Raw genomic sequence first — 15994 nt, forward strand, 5'->3', positions numbered from 1 at the left:
TTATTGTGTTTTATGCCTACCACATGTATTATTTACGCTAAAAACTGTATGTTTTTATGCTTTAACACAGAGTTCGTATATCAGTTTACTGCATGCACATTTGAAAGACAATTCCTTGATTTATGCAGTTCTTAATTTGCGCGCATGCAATGGAAACTCCCACGATTTTGCCATAATTTTTGGATCTGTATAAAAATAGAAACCGCATGCATGCGTCTGCCATGTTTTTCGGATCTGTCATAAAAATAGGATCGTAATAACAACCTACTAAAGCTATCAACCTCTAATTAACTCGGTATTTACGCTTATAATTGAGGGATTTTATGCTCAAAACTTAAGGTTTTTACGCTCCACCCGGAGATGCGTCCACCAGTGAACAACATGCCAGATTTTTTACGCAGTGCAAGGAATTGCATAAATACCTAAACCGTGTAGTATAATTTGTTTCAGTATACATCATAAACTAGTTCTAATGCGTTTAGTTGCATGGCTGTTGGAGGGATCCTATATTTATGAAGGAAATAAAACATTAAATGTGATTTTTTTGTTTCTATGCATGCAATTCATTTCCTTTCATTGCATATTCTTTCCATCATAAATTCGTGTGCATGCAGCCTGTAGCAGATTTTTACGCAGTATACCGAATTGCATAATTATCTACACAGTGTAGCATATTTAGTATCAGTATATAGCATAAAATGGTCATTACGAGTTTTAGTTGCATGTCTGTTTCAGCGATCCTAAATTTATGGAGGAAATAAAGCATTTAAAATAGAAACCGCCACACATATCTTTCCTAAATTTACGCGCATGCAAGGGAACGTGATTGACTCATGCATGCATTTTACCATAATTTTAGGATCTGTATAACCGCATGCATGCGACTGCCATGTTTTTCGGATCTGCCATAAAAATAGGATCGTAATAACAACCTACTAGAGCTATCAACCTCTCATATTGGCTCGGTATATACGCTTATAATTGAGGGATTTTATGCTCAAAACTTAAGGTTATTACGCTCCAACCCGGAGGTGCGTCCACCAGTGAACAACATGCCATATTTTATACGCAGTGTAACGAATTGCATAAATACCTACATCATGTAGTATAATTTGTATCAGTATATATCATAAACTAGATTTAATGTGTTTTAGCTGCATGGCTGTTGGAGGGATCTTATATTTATGAAGGAAATAAAACATTAAATACGATTTTTTGTTTCTATGCGTGTAATTCATTTCCTTTCATTGCACATTATTTTTATCATAAATTCGTGTGCATGCAGCTGGTAACAGAATTTTACGCAGTATATCGAATTGCATAATTATTAACACTGTGTAGCATATTTAGTCTCAGTATATATCATAAAATGGTCTTTACGCGTCTAGCTGCATGGCTGTTGCAGCGATCCTAAATTTATGGAGGAAATAAAGGATTTTAAAAACAGAAACTGCCGCACATATCTTTCCTAAATTTATGCGCATGCATTGGATCGTGTTTGACTCATGCATGCATTCCTTTTTTGCGCTAACAGACGTGGGGCAGGTGGCGCACCCGACAGCCTGTTTGGTCGCGCTGGTTGAACCAGTTTGCAGGGGTGATCGGCCTGGGCTTCCTTTAACTATTGGAAGCCCAGGGCTCCCGTTATACCTACCCTATATATATATATATATCTTGTTTAAATGAAATATTTATCCAAATACAATCTAAACCTATAGATTTCCATATCTTGCCAAAAGAGTCATCCGGGACCAGGTCAGTATCAGTACACGTACCGATATTCAGCGTGCCTCCGGATCGAGACAAAATAACACACAACAATGCGCTCCTATGCTGCCTTCTTGGCCTGCAATGTTGGCCTGATCACGATTGTATTTTATATTTTAAATTATTAATATATATTTAACATATTTATACTTTATATAACACAAATGAAGGTGTGAGCTACGCGATAGAAGACAAAGTTTTCCTTGCCGAAGGACCATTTCGGTTTATTCCCATAATTTATTTCGCTGGAGCTTGCATGCTCATACGCATCTGCATGAACCGTTGTATAGGCAACTCCTGCATTAATATTAGTAAAAAAAAATTAGAATCGTAAGAAAAAAGGTTTCCGTTCCAGAGTGTCAACACCGGTTTCTCTAAAACCATCATTAACGTAAATATCAGTTCATATTGTTGCGGTCCCGTGGAAGGCATTGGACGAGAGAACAATAAAATAGAAAATTTTCATTATTCATAAACACCTTTTACAAAAAAAATCGCCAACATAAAAAAATACAAAAAATACTCGATTCAGGATAATGTTTTAGTCTCGAAATTAGAAAACATTTTTTTTGAAATAAAAGAAATCAAGAATAGTCTCGACACTGAGGCCCATAAAGGGTGTGTTTGGTTTGACTTTTGGCTTTTGGCTTTTGCCCCCTAAAAGCCAAAAGCCAACCAAAGGGTTAGATCTAGGAAGCAGCTTTTTCTAAAAGCTGGCTTTCTCACAGTGCAAATCTGAAAGCACTCCTGAACCTGCTTTTAGTGGCTTTTCGAATGGAACTGTGAAAACATATATCGAAGAACTTTTAACGACTTTTAGTGGTTTCCACCAAACAGTTTTTAGCTTTTTAACGGCTTACAGCCTACATCAGCTTTTTTCACAGCCCACAGCAACTTTTTTCACAGCCACAGCCCAACCAAACAGACCCAAAGTTACTAAACGGGCTGAAGCCAAAAGGGCCAACCCAACTACTTTCTGGCGGCGGTTCGTCCCTGATCTCCAGGAGGTCCCTGTACCCCGCTTGGGCTCTCCTAAACCCTAATCGTGACCGCCGCGCCAGCGCCAGGAACTGTAGTTTCGTCCTCGCGGCCTTCTCTCCCTCCAGTCGAACCGCGCCGACGAGCGACGACAACTGCTGCTGCATTCTTCAATGGCGGTACGCTCTTCTGACTTCCAGCGGATCTCTCGATGTCGCTTCTCTAGACGATTTACGGACCGAATCTGTTCGCACTTACTTGTTAGGCCGTACTACCCAAAGTTTAACCAAAAGCACTTCGCGTGGAGTTTGAATATGGGTATGGGGATGTGTAAGCTGCTGGAGATAGCCTTAGTCATTGTGTGATTTTGCGTCGCCGGCTGTTCTTTTTCACGCTTCCTATCTGTCAACCGTCTGAAATCGACTTCGGTGTCAAGCGACGGAAAATTGATGGCGCATCCCAAGCTCACCACTGCCGGCCCTAGAAGAATAGGGGTAGGTATGGGGACGGCACCGGCGAAGTCGTGGGGACACGAGGAAGCATCGGGAGGCGGGCAGCGCGTCGGGAGGTCGTCTGCTGTAGTTGGGAGGGCGTTCACAGTTGAGACACTCAGGTCGAATTCCAGCAAGATATAGGTACTAATTAGGTGTGGTGTATGATTTTGACTTTTGAGATACTTGAAGGAATCAGCTATGCAATTGGGAAGAGGGGAATTGTGGCAGAGTAATGTTGAAGGCGCATCAGTTTGTAATTATCAGGAGTTTAGAGGTTACAGGGGGAAGTTAATTTTCGCCTTGATCTTGTATCATGGTTTTTAAAGCGCCTTAAGAACAGTGTCTTGTATTGAATCCATGTTTGGAATTTATTGACAATAGAATGTTCTCTCTCTTAATTTTAGGGCATGATTGAACTGTTTTTTGTTTGTGTGGAGTGGCTACAAATTTTATATCGGTGTGGCCAAAAACTGGATTTGGAAACATGACTGGCCTTTCTATATCTTTTTATGGATGTCGCTGCTTCTGATCTTAGTCATCATTACCTATCAGAAGTTCAGGCCAGTGGTTTCACCTCTACCAGTGTCCAGTACCGCTGAAGTATCATATCATATAATAGTCACAACTGTTTCTGTTAGCTTGATCCCAAGGTGCATTAATATTTGCCTTCATGCACAGCTGATTGCTATTTTGCGTTCCAGTTGAAAATTGCTTGTGATCTTAACATTCTGTGAAAAGCATCAAGTTGTAATGAGCTAAGCAGGGGCATAAGCTGTTGAGCTTGATTCCCTGTCTTGTTAATTGTTGAATTGCAAAAGTTGGAGGAGAAATTTAATTAACATTTAACAGTAATAATGTAATATACTTGAATAGATAAATGGATAAAAAATACGCCTGTGTCTCACTGTCTCCTTCAATGATGGGTTAGATCATGATATTTAAAATGTTGACATGTTTATACATCTTTGCCATGAATTATTGGTCTATTTTGAGTTAAATATTGAGCCACTGGGTGCATCATGTCATGCATGCCATATTTCTATGACGTTCTTTAGTCACTAGACTATTGTAAATGACTTGAAGGCTATCATGTAGTTGACCAATTGACTTCAGTAATAGTGAACTATGTAAATTCAAATGAAATGAGTCTTGCACTCTTGTTATTTATGTTTGCTAGCTATAATAAAGGAAAATCTTATGATACACGTGCTCACCGAGCAACTCTCGTTTTGAGCAGACTGTGCCAGTTAACCCAAAACCTTTCCTGAACAACCTGACGGGGAAGCCTGTAATTGTCAAACTCAAGTGGGGTATGGAGTACAAAGGTAATTTATCTTATTTTTGTATCCAGTTTGAACTGGAACATTTTATTTGCCAGATACTGCCCCTGCTCTTATTCAAACTGAAAAAATTTTATTGTACATTTCCAGGTTATCTTGCTTCAGTGGACTCCTATATGAATCTCCAGGTACTAATTTGACAGTTTAGCTGTTGTACTGTTAGAGTGATCATCACTAGGGTACTAAATGACATACAAAATTCATTGCTGCCTTATTTTTGTACTGTGCAGCTTGCCAATACTGAGGAGTACATTGATGGGCAATTCTCTGGAAACCTGGGAGAGATTCTGATCAGGTAATGTTTCTTGTTCCTTTCTTTCTAGCTTATGTCATGTAGTGCTGTTTTATAATAAATCTAGATATAAAACGGGGAACATCTTCATCCTGCTGCCCTACTCTTAACTACTGATACTTAGAAAGTACTATGGTAGCGATGATCAAGTTACATGTGAAGGAAGGCTTTGGGTTCTTCAAAACTTAAATTTGTGTGAACTTTTTAGAACTGAGATCTTCGGTAGATAGTATTTGACCAAACTATGCCTTCTTGCGTTGCATAATCATTTGGCCCTTGTATGATACAATATTATGTTTCTACGTCTACATACAGGTGCAACAACGTTATGTATCTCCGAGGCGTTCCAGAGGATGCAGAGATAGAGGATGCAGAGTGAGAAGATGTGAATGTAATTTGATTCTGACATGTATGTTTGAATACGCCGGTGACAACTAGACCTATCGGATCTTTATGTTGTCATTCTATTGAATGTGAGGAATATCAGATTTCCTTGAAACAGTTTCTCTTGCCTCATTGCCAACTACCTCCCTCGTTTCAAATTATAGATTTTTTTTAGATACGAAGCTCTATGTCTAGTAAAGCCAAAACGTATAATCTGGAGTGGAGGGAATATCACGAATTATTTGAATGTGAACTTGCACGATGTGTTAGATGTTATATCAATGCAAAACAATCGGCTCTGGTTGCTGAGATCATAGAAATGAAATTGCTGCTGAGATCATAGAAATGAAATTGCATTGTTGCAAATTATAGCAAACTGACGACTTACTACACAGGCATGGTAAAAAAATATTAAATGGATCTAGCTAGCTTACAAATGCAAATTGAGGCATGTCATGATACCGAACGCCACAGCTACTCCATTCCACCAGCTCGTAGCACTGCGTCCGGCGGGCGATGGAACCTTGGCTGCCATGCCGCCGTGCACGCTAGGAATCGGAATAATTCCTGTCTCACCTAGCGCCGGCGGAGTATTTGTGAGGTTTGGCGTAGGCACCGGCCTGATCGGGGACGGGACCAGCGGGCCGGAACCAACGAACGGTTCCTGCTGGGGTCCGGGCGCAGCCACCGGCGCCTGGCCGGGGGGCGCTGCCATGTGCCTCGCCCTTGGCGGCGGGAACGGCTTGGGGACCCTGATGCCCGGCGGGACGACGAAGCCGCTCACCTGCAGCACGGCGAGGCTGTACGGCTGCGCGGCGACCACCCGCTCGACGGTGGCGTTCCGGAGCCCCGCGGGCGCGGCGGAGGAGACGGTGGCGCGCCCGTCGCGCCCGGCGTAGACGCGGAGGAAGCCGGTGCCCCGCGGAACGGCGCGCATCACCTGCAGCAGCGTGGTGACCACGGAGCCTCGGCCCGTGCGCCCGCGCTCCAGCGCGCCCAGCCTGGGCTCGTCGACGTAATCGAGCACGACGTGGAGCGCGAGCAGGTCCGCCAGGAACGAGCGCGGGATGTGGGGCAGGCCGCCGAACGCCGCGGCGACGGCCGTGTTGTTGGGCGCCAGCACGGTGGCCCTGTCGCGGCTGTTGATGGCGAGCGCGACGCTGGTCTCGGTCAGCATGGCGCTGAAGACGCTGAACTCCGGGAAGCCGGCGAGGGTCTTGGTGATGTTGATGGTGCCCGCGCCCCCCTCCCCGTAGCCGGCTCCGAGGCTGGGCGGCGCCGCGGGGAGGAGGACGGCGAGCAGGGCGAGGAGGAAGGGCGCCATGCGGTGGCAGAGCGCGCGGATGCGGACGAACGTGGTGGCGGTGAGGAGGGGGCTAAGGCTGGTGAATGAGAGCTCGGCGTATATATAGCCGTGGATGGGAAGTGAAGCCTGTTGAGGTGGCGGGAAGGGAGTGAGAAGAGGCGTTTGGATGGTTGGGTGTCTGACCGGTGACCAGTTCATGCGGCGGACACGGATCAGCTGAGCTGAGGGCCCGGAGATCGTAATCTGCGGCTGATGTCTTTGTGTGGGCTGGGCTGTCACATGAGTGCATGTCACAAACAGGCCCATAATGTTGGAACTTGCAAGTAGCACAGTCGGAACTTGCAGTGAGTGTGTTGTGTTGGGTTTGCAAGGGTTGTTGCTTGCATGATTAATACAAATATGGATACAGATATAATTGTTTTTTAAAATTTAGAGTCAAATACAGACAACATCAGATATGTTGGATATTCTCATACCAGCCCTTCTGCATACCAGATATCTAACAAATTAAAATATGTATTGTTCCATATCAAATACTAATGTTTAAAGAGTAAACACAATGCTAACCTCATATTGTATTCTAGAGAAAAGCGTTAACCCTAGACGACGACGGTTCGATGTAATCATATTCTAATCTAATCTAATCACCACAACGTGTGACAGATAAACATGTCAAAAGCAATGGTGGTCTTCACATCTACTTACTGTTTGTTAATGGGCCAAAGAAAAAACAGGGCCCCGTCAATTTGGGGGCCTTGTGCACAAGCACAACTCACACTTGCCCATCGACGGGCCAGCACTAGACTTGTGTAGTAGCTTGCTTTGGGTGACATTAGGGGATAGGATGAAATAGAGGCTTGTAGGGCTTATTATTATACTAATTATCTATGTGCTAGTGTTTGTGAAGTTTATAGAAATTTTATAGGGTATTCATATCCTTCTACTCGTCTAAATCCTTTCAAGTGGCTAGAAGGTGACTATATCCCTTGTTTAAACAATTCTTTAGCTTTAGTACAAATAATTAAACCAACAAAAATCATCACTATCTTTTAGCCTAGAGTTTGATACTGCGCGCAATGACATTGGTGATGGCCACAATAAGGTCATCATTGTATGAGTAGGAGATCACTTTATGGTTACTATCTACAAGGGAAAGGGTGCTCATAGGAACTCCTTGTGAGGATATTATCACTAGGTCATCGATCATGGTCGTGGAGATGATATTAGACTTCCAACTTGACATTTTTAATAATGGTTAGAAGTGTTGAACCTATAACCTATGCTACCCCAGATGATTCAACCATCAATATCCTTTCATCAATTCATATGTGTTTTAGTTTGGTTGTGGAACATTGTATGATCTTGTGACATGTCCAAGATTTTGTGAGTGGTCGGCAGATTTGACGTAAGGACTACTGTGGCTTTATTTGGTGTTTGATGGAGGCCATGTTCACCTGGAGCATCAAAACCAAGGTCACAACTTGGATAGAACTTGTTATTTTTCAATACAAAAAATGAAATGGAGAGGTTATTTCCGAGGACAATCCAATAGTTGGGCCCCTAGAAGCGTATTTAGAATTTTTCTTTTGGATTTAGCCCCCTGTGGGAAAAAACATGGACACAGCTAAAAATAATTTATGTTGTAGTGTTTTTAACAATTACTTTTTTATTTAAGGAAACATTCCAAATTAATGATCCATGTAACCCATTTTCATACTGATTATCTTCCCTTACCATTAAACAAGTTAAAAAAATGTCTCGAACTCCAACCGACTTTACGAATAAGCATGTGTTTTGGTTCCAAATAACAAGACTTATTAGATGTGATAATGTAACGTACGTGCAAGCTATATTTGAATAACCTTCGACCTCCACTCCACCTAAAAAAACAAAGAAACATAGATATATATACATGCACCATACCATACACCCTAGCTAGCTACATTAATTAACCATTAGTTGTAAACTCAGATGCATGCACGTAATAGTATATACACATTGTTAGCAACAGGAAAAAGGAATACACATACTACACCAGCATTATATTTTTCCCTCTAGTAATTAATATAACAGAGAAGTCTAGCACTAGCTAGCCCAAGTACTAAACACAGTAAAAAGAAAAGGCTGCTAGCCACCCCTAGCTAGAGTGGAACCAACCAAACCCTAGCCTTTGTTGCTTTCCTCACGCCATGCATCCTTCCCATCTCAGAAACAATACAGCGACGCTATATGCTTTTCCCTGCCCCTTTTACGTGCATGCATCGCACTAGATGAAGTCCACCTCAAAGAAACCGTTGCTGGCCGCCGTTCTGCGCTGATCTGACACCGATCGACGAGCACGACAAGACGTTGCCGCCGTGCTGCTGTTGCTGCTGGGTCTGCGTCACCAGCGAGGTGATGAAACAGCGATGCTCTTCGTCGTCGTCGTCCCGCCGCCGGCCATGGACCAATAATGAACCCGCCGCTGCATCAGCACGGAGTCCAGGCTCCCGTCCTTCTCGTGATGCAGCTCGTGATGCAGCGGCGGGGGCGGCGCTGCCAGAGATAGCGCCGTCGGTGCCGCCGCCGTCGCGCTGCTCGTTATCTGGCCGTTGTCCAGGACGTCGAGGCAGCTGCCGCCGCCGCTGCCGCCATTCGGCGAGATGGCTGCAGCCGTGTTGCTCGCACCTGCTACTAGCTCGTTGTACGTACAATAATGATGATATTGGGCACGTCAGTACATACGTTGCGGCATACAAAAATAACTTTGCGAATGCATATGGTGCTCGAAGCATATTGATGCAGCACAAATGGATCTGATGATGCAGCAGGGGTTGCATCATATCAATCTGTATATCGATCTAGTGTGGAGGCACAGGCACTGAGGCAGCTGCGAATTGATCCCACACACGTACCCGTACGCACACGCGTACGTACGACGAAACTTTGGCGCCGTGCACGTACGCATGATTGCATGTGCAATGCATGTACGTCAGGTCAGACGATGTGACGATGAAACTGATACTGGTGAAGTAGCATCGAGGTGCATGTGGAGTTAGCTAGCTATAGAATATCTTTGAGTGCAGAGATTATATATGCATGCTGATGACATCACAGCTAGATGCATGATCTCGAATGCTTCTTACTCTTGGGGTCATCGTTGTACGAGGTGGTTATGCAAGTATCCGCTTTCTTTGGCGCCGGCGGTGGCGGCGACGAGTGGTCATTATTGCCCTGTGCGCTGATCGGCTTCCGGCGGCGTCGGTTGTGCTCGGTGAGCCGCTTCCGGCAGCTCCTCTTGGCCTCGTCAAACTCCGCAAGCACATGAAACCTAGCTAGCCAAGAAATGGACCAGGATAAATACGATGCTATAGCTAGTGGTGAAGTGAAACAAGATGTTCCTTCCACTTTAATCTGAAACGAATTCTACTGTTTTTACAGAGTTTTATCTCTATAAATTAGATGCAATTGCGGCAGTGAGTTGGCTTTAATACGAGAGGACATATCTGGTGCACATAAAAGATCGGTGCACATGGTGCACATATTAAATCATCATCATCATTCATTTTAGATCTAACGTCTCTAGTTAATCATTCAATTTACAAATAACACCTTCTACCACTACACTCCACCACGTTGGAGGGTGTCCTTAGCAAAATATATCAAACAACTAGAGACGTTAGATCTAAAATAAGTGGTGGTGATTTAATATGTGCACCATATGCACTAAACTTTAATGTACACTAGATATGTTTCTTTTAATCTGAAGCCAACCGCCTCACGCACACACATGACCCTGGGGCCTGGGTCCCTGGCCCCGCTCACCCGCTGTCGTTCTCATCCAAGCTTGCCATATCTGACGTGACGCGCGTCATCTGGGTTCTGAGTTATGAGAGTTCCATCCTTATTTAATGCTATAGCATATCACCAAATTTGCTAAGTATAAGGGCTTGTTCGGTTATTCCTATCTCCTATGGATTAGATGAGATTGGAAAAAAATATGAAAGATTTTGACTTATTTGGAATTAAAACTCACCCAATCTCTCTCAATCCATATGGATTGAGAGCAAAACGAACAAGCCCTAAATATAATCTCGTGGGATAGAGAGTCTTAGAGGAAACTCGATTTACAGTTAGCAACACAAAATTAAAGCCGGTTAATGCGACATTATTGGTAACCTACCGTAGCAAAATACGTGATAATAAGTATTAAGTAGACGATCCAGAGGGGAACCGTAGCAAAATACGAATAATAGCTTGCAACTTGCATGATATATTGTACTCTGCATGCATGATACTGAGCCAGCAGACTAGAAGCTAGCAGATCAAGGAAGACCACTCTGCACAGTAGTCTACATCTTCATGAGCTAGCGCATGTATACGCTACAGAGACGATGTGCCATACATGCATGCATGCATGTGGCAGAGAGCCAGAGCAGAGCCTAGTTGTGCTGTGCATTTACATATGCATGCATGCATTGCTTCGCAGTTGCGTTGCGTCCCATGTTGCCGTACGTACTGGCGCGGTGGCGCCCATACGTACGTTACGTGACATGGCAAAGCGACAGGTACAGTACGTGCAATAGACAACAAGGAAAGGTGTGTCTGAGCTGAGCTAGTAGCTGTCGACAGTGCCCGTACCTGCTGCATTGCTGGCAGAAGCGCTGCTGCTTGCCGGCGGCGGCGACGGCGCTGGCCTTGGTGTGGAACTCGCAGACCTTGTGGCGGCGGTGGTAGTGCTTGGCGGCGGAGAGGTCGGCCTTGCAGCCCTCGGCCTGGCACCGCGGCGGCTGCTGCTGGTGGTGGTGAGCGGCGCCGACCCCGAGCCCCAGCACGCTCATGCCGAGGCCCACGCCGCCTAGGCCGCCGCCGAGCAGCCGGTCCACGGCGGCGGGGGTGAAGTAGGTGCGGCGTCCTAGGTTCAGGCCGCCGATCCTCCCGCCGCCGCTGCCGACGCCGTGCTCCCGCTTCAGGAACGACGGCCCTCCCGCGCCGCCCCCGCCCAATCCGCCGTACACGACATCCGCCGCCGCCGTAGGCACTGGCACGCCCGGGAGCGTCAGCAGCCTCAGCGACGGCGGCGACATGGCCATGCTTGGCGTTGGCAGCGGCAGGTAATTCGCGGGGGGCAGGAGACCAGGTAGTTCTTGGAACGGTAACGGTAGTAGCCCCGTGGCCGCGAAGTCGAAACTGTCGTACTCTTCTAATAGGTCGGTGTTCTGCTGGAGCAGCGGCCTATCGACGACGACGCTGGGCATGATGCGCATGCCGGCGTCGGCGTGGAAGCCGACGACGTACGGCTGATGCATGGCGCCGAGGGAGAAGTCGTCGACGACGACGTCGGTACTTGGTGGCGACATGGCGGCGCTGGTGTTCATCATCATCATTCTCCTACTATATATATGTACTCTCACGCATGCACACTCTGGGTGTGCAGGAGGAGGGACCTGAGCAACGACGGAGGAAAAGGAACCAAGAGCGAGCTAGCTGCCCCTATGTACGTGTGCGTTTGAATGTGGTGGTGGCCTTGTTGTTAATTAAAGAAGACTTGACTTGAAGTTGAAGGCATTGAAGGGGGGCCGGGCATAGAGGGAGAGAGACAGATAGATTGAGAGCTAGCAGCTCTGGCTCTGGGTGTTACTCACTCACTTGTTGGTGCTGTTAGGATTTATGGGTTTGGCCCAATTAAGATATTCAAATAAATCCCAAAAAATCTCAAAAGCCCATACAAGAGGATGACTAGAGGATAGGTGGAACCATTAACACCATATTGCTAGCTCTAGTGGAGTAGAGCTAGCTTAAATATGGAAGCCACACTCACTCACCAAGTCATGGATGAGAGGAGAGAGTGTGGAGAGCCACACGCGCGCGCGCTCGCTCGCCTCACCTGGCCGGGGCGAAGGGCACACGACATGCGCGTGAATGGTCCGCCGAAATCCGGCCCCTCGCCTTGCGGGGGCGCGGCTACCTTTTGCCGTTTGATTTTTTGGTTTCTTGGCTGTTACGCTTATCCTAACCGATCGCTATAAAATCTCAACTGATTGCGAGATTTTCGTGGGCGGATAAGCACGGGGTGCCGTTTGATTTTTTGGTTTCTTGGCTGTTACGCTTATCCTAACCGATCGCTATAAAATCTCAACTGATTGCGAGATTTTCGTGGGCGGATAAGCACGGGGGGTCGCGGACTCGGCCCTATAAAAGGAGCCCGGCAGCCAGCCTCCAAATCATCCCAATTCGCTTTTGCCTCTCTTCACAGCTGAGCCGCCTTCCAGTTCTCTTCATCCCGATCGTAGAGGTGCATCTGCGATTAGGAGAGCAGGTCTCCGGAACCCTTCGCCTTCTAGATCCTGCACCAGGAGAGGCCGAATAAGGTTTTTGGGAAGCGTCTTCACGCGACTGCTCGTGATCTGATTGACCTCGTCGACCCTGCTGATTTCGCTACTTCAACATCGTCGACCCTGCTGATTCCGGCGCGTGCCATCTATCAGTAAGTCTAATCAGTACACATCATCTGATTTGGCTTGTTATTTCAGTTCTTCTGATTTAGTCATTATTTATATTCGGAATTTAAACTGGAATTTGTCTAATTATTCAACAATCCAAAAACCTTATTGTAGACAATTTCCTAGTTTTTCTATGGCTGCTTTTGCCGATGCGCTCAAGCCAGAAAAGTTCAATGGTATGCACTTTAAGAGATGACAAGTCAAGGCCACGCTCTGGCTTACTGATAGTCGCCTAGAGGGGGGGGTGAATAGGGCGAAACTGAAATTTATAAATATAAACACAACTACAAGCCGGGTTAGCGTTAGAAATATAAACGAGTCCGCGAGAGAGGGCGCAAAACAAATCCCAAGCGAATAAGCAAGTGAGACACGGAGATTTGTTTTACCGAGGTTCGGTTCTTGCAAACCTACTCCCCGTTGAGGAGGCCACAAAGGCCGGGTCTCTTTCAACCCTTCCCTCTCTCAAACGGTCCCACGGACCGAGTGAGCTTCTCTTCTCTAATCAAAGCCGGGAACAAAACTTCCCCGCAAGGGCCACCACACAATTGGTGCCTCTTGCCTTGATTACAATGGAGTTGTGATCTCAAGAACAAGTGAGAAAGAAAAGAAGCAATCCAAGTGCAAGAGCTCAAATGAACACGGCAAATCACTCTCTCTAGTCACTAGGGTTTTGTGTGGAATTGGAGAGGATTTGATCTCTTTGAATGTGTCTAGAATTGAATGCCTAGAGCTCTTGTAGTAGTTGAGAAGTGGAAAACTTGGATGCAATGAATGGTGGGGTGGTTGGGGTATTTATAGCCCCAACCACCAAACTTGACCGTTGGCTGGAGGCTTCTGTTCGATGGCGCACCGGACAGTCCGGTGCACACCGGACAGTCCGGTGCCCCTGCCACGTCATCACTGCCGTTGGATTCTAGCCGTTGGAGCTTCTGACTTGTGGGCCCGCCTGGGTGTCCGGTGCACACCGGACATGTACTGTTCGATGTCCGGTGCACCGGTATGGGCAGCCCTGACGTCTGCGCGCGCTGCGCGCGCATTTAATGCTGCGCAGGGAGCCGTTGGCGCCGCAGAGAGCCGTTGCTCCGCTGGCACACCGGACAGTCCGGTGCACACCGGACAGTCCGATGAATTATAGCGGAGCGGCTGTCGTGAAAACCCGAGGATGACGAGTTCCGGAGGCCGCGGTTCGTTGGCGCACCGGACATGTCCGGTGCACACCGGACAGTCCGGTGAATTATAGCGCGCCGGCCTCCGCGAATTCCCGAGGGCGAAGGGTTGAAGTCGAAGTCCTCTGGCGAAGGGTAGAAAACGAAGTCTACGGGCGCACCGGACACTGTCCGGTGCACACCGGACAGTCCGGTGCCTCCAGCCAGAGGTGCCCTCGGTTGCCTTATTGCTCCTTTGTTGAATCCAACACTTGGTCTTTTTATTGGCTAGATGTGAACCTTTTGCACCTGTATAACTTATACACTAGAGCAAACTAGTCAGTCCAATATTTGTGTTGGGCAATTCAACCACCAAAATTATTTAGGAACTAGGTGTAAGCCTAATTCCCTTTCAATCTCCCCCTTTTTGGTGATTGATGCCAACACAAACCAAAGCAAATATAGAAGTGCATAATTGACTTAGTTTACATAATGTAAGTGCAAAGGTTACTTGGAATTGAGCCAATATAACTACTTACAAGATATGCAAGGAATGTTTCTTTATTATATAACATTTTGGACCATGTTTGCACCACATGTTTTGTTTTTGCAAATTCTTTTTGTAAATCCATTTCAAAGATCTTTTGCAAATAGTCAAAGGTACATGAATAAGAGTTTGCAAAGCATTTTCAAGATTTGAAATTGTCTCCCCCTATTTCAAATGCTTTTCCTTTGACTAAACAAAACTCCCCCTAAAAGAGATCCACCTCTTAGTGTTCAAGAGGGTTTTGATATACCATTTTTGAAATACTACTTTCTCCCCCTTTTGAACACAATAGGATACCAAATGATAAAGACTTTTGGAAAGCACTAAGTTTTTGAATTTGGTGGTGGTGGTGCGGTCCTTTTGCTTTGGGCTCATTTCTCCCCCTTTTTGGCATGAATCGCCAAAAACGGAATCATTAGAGCCCTTAAAGTAATTTCTTCCCCTTTGGTCAAAAGTAAATGAGTTAAGATTATACCAAAGACGAAATCCGGTCCTTTTGCTTTTGAGCTTTTACTCTCTCCTCCAAGGATGAAGTCCTTTTCTTTGATGCTCATTTTTCCCAAGGAATAGAGAGTTGCTCGGAGTGATGGCGAAGCATGAGTTACAGAGTGGAAGCCTTTTTCTTCGCCGAAGACTCCAATTCCCTTTCAATATACCTATGACTTGGTTTGAAATAGACTTGAAAACACATTAGTCATAGCATATAAAGGAGATATGATCAAAGGTATTCAAATGAGCTATGTGTGCAGGCTTAGCAAAAGAAATTTCTAGAATCAAGAATATTGAGCTCATGCCTAAGTCTGGTAAAAGATTGTTCATCAAGTGGCTTGGTAAAGATATCGGCTAATTGATCTTTAGTATTAATGTAAGAAATCTCGATATCCCCCTTTTGTTGGTGATCCCTAAGAAAATGATACCGAATGGCTATGTGCTTAGTGCGGCTATGCTCGACGGGATTGTCGGCCATTTTGATTGCACTCTCATTATCACATAGCAAAGGGACTTTGGTTAATTTGTAACCGTAGTCCCGCAGGGTTTGCCTCATCCAGAGCAATTGCGCGCAACAGTGACCTGCGGCAATATACTCAGCTTCGGCGGTGGAAAGAGCGACCGAATTTTGCTTCTTTGAAGCCCATGACACCAAGGATCTTCCCAAGAACTGGCAAGTCCCCGATGTGCTCTTCCTATTGATCTTACACCCCGCCCAATCGGCATCAGAATAACCAATCAAATCAAAAGTGGATCCCCGAGGGTACCAA

General features: G+C 45.8%; 2 protein-coding genes across 2 annotated transcripts; one reads left to right on the forward strand and one right to left on the reverse strand.

Annotated features, from left to right (window-relative positions):
- The first annotated feature begins 2734 nt into the window (after positions 1-2734).
- LOC100284147 (small nuclear ribonucleoprotein F) lies at positions 2735-5370 on the forward strand. Its single transcript, NM_001366696.1, has 5 exons — positions 2735-2924; positions 4477-4564; positions 4670-4707; positions 4810-4874; positions 5187-5370. Exons 1-5 carry the CDS (start codon positions 2919-2921, stop codon positions 5248-5250), a joined length of 261 nt encoding a protein of 86 aa, NP_001353625.1. The 5' UTR covers positions 2735-2918; the 3' UTR covers positions 5251-5370.
- Positions 5371-8583: 3213 nt separating this feature from the next.
- sbp2 (SBP-domain protein2) lies at positions 8584-12099 on the reverse strand. Its single transcript, NM_001138808.1, is given in 3 exon segments — positions 8584-9234; positions 9687-9871; positions 11182-12099. Coding segments are annotated over 3 exon segments (1221 nt in total). The 5' UTR covers positions 11928-12099; the 3' UTR covers positions 8584-8944.
- Positions 12100-15994: the final 3895 nt, after the last annotated feature.

Source organism: Zea mays, chromosome 4, assembly GCF_902167145.1.
Source record: "Zea mays cultivar B73 chromosome 4, Zm-B73-REFERENCE-NAM-5.0, whole genome shotgun sequence".
NCBI lineage: Eukaryota > Viridiplantae > Streptophyta > Magnoliopsida > Poales > Poaceae > Zea > Zea mays.

Excerpts from the sequence above, each read along its gene's own strand:
- LOC100284147 (NM_001366696.1), top strand. Across the intron at positions 4,565-4,669 it reads GTGGGGTATGGAGTACAAAG|GTTATCTTGCTTCAGTGGAC; the intron begins GTAATTTATCTT and ends GTACATTTCCAG. Across the intron at positions 4,708-4,809 it reads ACTCCTATATGAATCTCCAG|CTTGCCAATACTGAGGAGTA; the intron begins GTACTAATTTGA and ends TGTACTGTGCAG.